Source organism: Haemorhous mexicanus, chromosome 12, assembly GCF_027477595.1.
Source record: "Haemorhous mexicanus isolate bHaeMex1 chromosome 12, bHaeMex1.pri, whole genome shotgun sequence".
In the NCBI taxonomy this organism is placed as follows: Eukaryota; Metazoa; Chordata; class Aves; order Passeriformes; family Fringillidae; genus Haemorhous; species Haemorhous mexicanus.
The window spans coordinates 9842242-9847720 of NC_082352.1; the positions used below are offsets into that span (position 1 = coordinate 9842242).

Below are 5479 nucleotides of genomic sequence, written 5' to 3' on the forward strand. Positions count from 1 at the left end.
AGAAGCGTTGCTTATTGTGCTCGTGTTAATCCCCCCTTCTTGGAGCTAATTAAATTCCTTCCCGGGAGCCGGGGATTCGCGGGGCTCCGCTGGTGCCGCAGCCGGGGCAGCCCCGCTCCAGCAGCCGCCGCGCCACGCACACAGCCCGGGCGTCGTTTCACCGATTTATTTCACATTAAAGTTTAGATACAATCGAAATCCTCGGTACGCACCTTTTAATAAAAGTAGTAATCTCTTTGAGTACTGCAAAATTATAGCATTTATATCTTCAAAAGACGGTAAACAAATAATACCAGCGAATCAATAGTACCAGCCTCGAGTGCACATGGTCAGGTGGTTTTAGGCAGCCGTATAAAATGCGATCTGGTTTAGAGAATATAATACAGATAAATGCTATAAATAAGTGGATATCAGAGAGGGCGTGAAACTTCCTCCTAACGACGGGTCCGCTCGGGCTGCCGGCACCGCCCGCGGGGCTTGCGGGACCCGTGCGCGGGAGCTGCGGGCAGCGGGGCCAGCGGGCCGCGCCCCCCGAACCGCTCCCGCTGCAGCAGCCCCGGGACCCCGCCGAGCCTCCTCCCCCGCCCTACCTGCATTGAGAAACCTTATTTCTGGTTAAGAAAAATAAAAGTCCCATTTAAACTTTATTGAATTAAAGCAAAAATTAATTTTCAATATTCACACATATATTACAGAGTAATAGTAAAAGTTCAATATACTTCCTGGCGTTTAGTTGGGCCACGTTGTACAAGAGCAAAACAAGCATCAAAACATTTAGCAGCCTTAAATTTCACAATCACTCAGAATTACATAGAAATAGTGAAATACTTTAGTCAGCCTTGGCTGTGGATAGTTCTTCATGTAGAAATTTTTTCCTTTTGCCAGCCAGTACCCAGCAAGAATTGCATTTTCCCTTCCATCATGGCATCCATGTATTCAAAAAATACTTTGCTTTTTTCTTTTTTTAAAAGTTAAACTCAGAGAAAGAGTCAAGATTAACATGTTTTAAAAACAAAACTACAAAATATGCTGTAAAGAACAATGAAAATATCTAAAGTCTACTTGTGTGAGGCAGAAGCCATGGGGGAGCAATGGCAGATTACACCAATGACACAGAGATGGGAACTAATTTTGTGGGAGGAGAGAGAAGAATATAAATGGGGGTTTGATCAATTATAGTGTCTCCCGCCTGTTGGCTGCAACACAACAAAAATAAGTAGTAATTCTTCAAAGCAGATGTACACAAACCTAAGCAGGATTAAGCTTCTTTAATATTTGAATGTAAAAAGTCTGCTGTCCATGACTCTTCAAACCCAGCTTTGACTTGGGAACTTGTAAGAGATTTCTCCCTTTTCTTGGATGAGAAGTGATTTAAAGCGGGAACACTAGAAATCCAGAGAATGTTGAATACTTCCAGCCTCCCATCAAGTTTCCTCTCTCCAGTTTTAGATAAGCTCTGTCTCCTTTCTCCATCTGAATCAGTACTCCATTGCTAGCAGCTTCTCGGGTCACATCTTGGTCCCCTGCAAAGGCAGAAATCACTGGCCACCCGTTTAGCATCAAACTCACCTAAAGAGCAAGATAAAACAAAGCCCTCTGTCAATTAAAGTCAGACAATGACACCGCTGGGGCTCGCCTAACAGGCAAAATGCTTATTTAAGGAAAGGCCTCTTCTGACAGCTGAAACTCCAGCCTCATAAAAAAGAAATACCAGTCTAATCCCAGCTAAGGTATGTACTCCAAAGGAAGAAGTCTTTCACCACTGTTTTAGACCGACAACCACATCAAAACACCCGGTGCATATAAAGCAGGACATTGATCCTATTTTGGAGAATTTCAATAGGGTGCCTGTGTTTTCAGGCTATGAAAAGAGGTCTGCTTGTACTTATTGAAAGATGGCTTTATGCGAAACCTCAGAGACAGCGAGGAGCAGAGCCACAGCCGCTGGAGTCAGGGCCTTTGAAGTGTATTCAAGGGGTAGTTTTCCTTTGTTAGGCAGCAAAGACAATATGCCACAACACAGTCAATAAGGTCTGCTAAGCTCGCGTTAATGATCCCGGGACTGCACACCCCACATTAATAATGCACTACCTGCCCAAGCTAAAGGTGTTAAGCCACTTGCACCAGAACGGTGCTATATAGCTGTCCATACACCTTTGCAAAGTGCATCATTATACAGTCAGATTTCCTGTCTTGATTACACTACCTGGCTTCAGGCCGGTAATTTATTAACCCTACCTAGAGCAGCAAATGCATCAAACTCCATAGAAAAGGCAGGTACATACAGGGTAGCTGCATAGACATGCACAGATTCATTCTTTTCCATGCCACAGTCACCTCCCTGAACCGCAAATCCCTATGAAACCTTCTGCCACAGGAGAGTGGGTGAGAAGCCTGCCAGGGACCGCCGTTCCTAGGGGCTCTGTGCAGGGATGCTACCGGCAGCCCCAGGGCCCGGACAAGCTGGGAGGGGGCGGCAGGCGGCCGACCTCCTCCCATCCCGGGACGGCTCATGCGGAGATGGGACGAGCGGAGGCCTGGTGGGGCTCCGTAGCCCCCCTGGGCACAGTCCCCTGGAGCAGAGAATCGCCGCAGGTCTGCGCTCCCGCGGCGGCTCAGGGGCGCGTCCCGCCCCGCCGCCCGCACGGCCCCGTCCCCGTCGGGGCGCCGACCCGTCCACTCCCTCCCGCGGTGCCCGCGGAGCCCGGTGACGGCGCTCGGGGCTGACCTGGATGGTTTGCCTGTTATACACTTTCACCACGTGAAAATTGAAACTGTAAATCCCTTTTCTGGGCGCGATGAAAGTGCTCCGCTCCGAGTCGAAGTTGCTGCCGATATTCACTAGTACCTGTAAGGGAAGGGCACGGTCAGCACCAACGCGGGGCTACTGGAGCCCAGCCCCGCTGCCCCCCGGCTCCCAGCGCCCCCCCCTCCCGCGGGCAGGGCCCCGCGGGGCGGCGCGTCGCCGGCCCGGCCCCACCACCGGCCCCGGCAACTTCTCCCGCGGCGGCGCGCCCCGAGCCCCGCCGCCCCGGAGCGCCCGAGCCCTGCCGCGCCCGCCCCACCTGGTCGAAGTAGATGATCATGGTGCGGTTGCTCATCTCGGAGGGCTCGTGGTTGGTGCTACGGATGGCGGAGAAGGCGACCTTGGCGCTGCCGGAGCGCACGGAGATGCCGAGCGCCGTGCCGGTGGGGTCGGAGGTGGGGTTGGAGTCGCACACCACGAGGCACTTGCCCTCCAGCACGATGGGCTCCGTCTCGTTCTGCCCGCACGCCACCCACGCCGCGCCCAGCAGCAGCCCCAGCCCCAGCCCCAGTCTCGAGCCCCGCATGGCGCCGCGCTCCCTTCGCTCCGCGCCGGGCGGCACCGTCCGGGCTCCGCTCCGCTCGCTCCCCTGCCCCGCCGCGCTCAGAGCGGGGCCGAGCGCGCCCCGCCGGGTGGGAAGCGGCCGCGAGGAGGCACGGGAGCGCCGGCACACATAGCGCGGAGCGCTGCGGTGCGGAGCGGGGGCCGAGCGCTTCGGAGCGGAGCGGAGCCGCCCGCCGCGCCGAGCGGGGCTGAGGGAGGCGGCGGGAGGCGGCGGCGCTGCCGGGGCTGCCGGCGAGCACAAAGACGGCGCGGGGCGCGGCCCCGCCTCCCCACCGGCCCCGCGCTGGCGTCAGCGCCCCGCGCCCGCCTCCGCCGCGCCCGGCCCAACCGGCGCCCGCCGCGCGCCGCCGCCGCCAATGGCCGCGCAGTCCGCCTGCCGCCGCCCGCCGCAGCCGCTTTTGTGGGGCGGCGCGGGCCCGGGCGCGGGAGCAGGTGCCCGGCAGCCGCCCGCACCGCACCGCACCGCGTAGGTAGGAGCGCCGGGGCGCGGAGGCACCGCGCGGGGCTGAGGCAGGGAGGGGCTCGAGAACTCCCGTGGAGCAGCTCGGACCGGGGCGTCGGGCAGAGCCGGGCTGAGGGCCCGTGGGGCGGAGCGGGGCCGTGGCTTTCCGCGGTGCAGCTGGGCGAGGCAGGCTGGAAGGGAGAGGGCTGCTGGCCGGGCTAAGGCCGGCTGCCGCCTCCGAACAGCCAGAGCATCACCGGCTGTGACCCCGCGGCCCTCCCGCCGGAGATCGCACAGAGGGACGGGATGCCACGGGTACCCCTCTCAGAAGTGTCAGGCTCCGCTGTCTTCTTCAGCCGCCTCGTTCGCATCCCGGGGAGGAACAAACCGCAAGGCTTCCCGAGCAAGAAACTCCGACATCGTCTAGAGCCTTTCCTGGCCGGCAGAGCGCCCTGCTGACAGGGACAGTCCCGCCGGGCCGGGACTTCGTGCCCTGCCCCGCCATGGGACCAGCCCGGAGCGCGGGTTTAGGGTCGTCGTTGTTTCCTAAAGTTCAAAGATTGCTTTGTCTCAGTGGACGTCTGACCTGTGTTCGTTCTGGATGTGCTTTCAAAAAATCATCACCTGGGATTGTAAATGAAGAGCTTAGAAACAAACGACTGGAACAGAGTTATTTTCTAACTGGCAGATCTGTTTACAAAGTTGATCTTCAGAGATAAAAACTTTTATGGAGTTTTAGCATCTTCTCTGGGAAACTGAATGTCATCCAAAACTGGGCTCCAGTGCAAATCATTATAAATTTTGGTAAATGCTTTACTTTATTTTATTGTGCTGTTCCAATTGTGTGATTCGTAAGATTTTTTACCTGGGATCTCTCCCTCTCTGAAAACTGCCATAAATAAAACTTTATTCATATAGCTGCCCTGCTAAGTTAAATGAGTGTCTGTGAAGTTGTTCAGACAGTCTGTGAAGTATCAGTCTGCCCGTGGGTTGGTACTGGCTGGCTCTGAGGGGAAGGGATGTAGCGGGAACCAATGGCGTCAGGAGCCTCCCAGGGCGGGACAAAATACCCCGCGCTTTAGATGCTCAGCAGCGAAGCAGTCTGGAAACCAATGTAGTGGCAAGATGATTCTAGGGGAAGAACAGTGGTTAGATAGGAGCTGGGGAGATAATAAAATAGAAACAAAAATTCTCCTGAGAAGTAGAAAGGGAGTGGGTGGAGCCTCAGCCTGTTAGAAGGTGTGTTATGTTTTACTTCGAGACATGAGCTTAAGATTTACAATGTATTGTTGCTGCTGACAGGCTTAACTGAATCTGAAATCAGAATCAGAAACTTTAGAATAAAATTTATATTTCTAAGGGGTACTAATAAGGCTAAACTAAATAAAAATTAGTGAAAATGAGCATTTTGCATTCTTGTCATTTTGGTGAAATGACTTGGGGAAATGGAAATGGAAGGACCATTATGCTGCCCTTTTCATTTTTTTGAGCATTTGACTCAAAGAAACATACATGTTCTTTCAACACACATAACTCATAAAAAATATTCATGTGTTTGTCTTGTAAGACACTTGTGCATGACAGAAATCAACTCTTGTGCTATAGAGCTCTTTAGGTGCAGCTTGTGGATTTGAGTCCAGGAGGGTCTGCCAGAGCTGGAAGTTGTT

General features: G+C 54.5%; 1 protein-coding gene and 1 long non-coding RNA gene across 2 annotated transcripts; one reads left to right on the forward strand and one right to left on the reverse strand.

Annotated features, from left to right (window-relative positions):
- Positions 1-631: 631 nt before the first annotated feature.
- On the reverse strand, positions 632-3595 carry CBLN1 (cerebellin 1 precursor). The gene is made up of 3 exons (XM_059857059.1): positions 3066-3595; positions 2729-2848; positions 632-1569 (listed from the first exon to the last, which is right to left on the reverse strand). The coding sequence occupies exons 1-3, from the start codon at positions 3330-3332 to the stop codon at positions 1372-1374; spliced, it is 585 nt and encodes a 194-aa protein (XP_059713042.1). The 5' UTR covers positions 3333-3595; the 3' UTR covers positions 632-1371.
- Positions 3596-3710: 115 nt separating this feature from the next.
- LOC132332607 (uncharacterized) lies at positions 3711-4729 on the forward strand. The gene is made up of 2 exons (XR_009487950.1): positions 3711-3840; positions 4169-4729. It is a non-coding gene; the product is annotated as an uncharacterized LOC132332607 (long non-coding RNA).
- Positions 4730-5479: the final 750 nt, after the last annotated feature.

What these genes read in the sequence shown, in the direction of transcription:
- CBLN1 (XM_059857059.1), bottom strand. Translation starts at nt 3,332, where the DNA reads ATGCGGGGCTCGAGACTGGGGCTGGGGCTGGGGCTGCTGCTGGGCGCG. An exon ending in TGATCATCTACTTCGACCAG is followed by an intron (nt 2,849 to 3,065) that starts GTGGGGCGGGCG and finishes CTTCCCTTACAG; the next exon opens with GTACTAGTGAATATCGGCAG. An exon ending in ATAACAGGCAAACCATCCAG is followed by an intron (nt 1,570 to 2,728) that starts GTCAGCCCCGAG and finishes CTTGCTCTTTAG; the next exon opens with GTGAGTTTGATGCTAAACGG.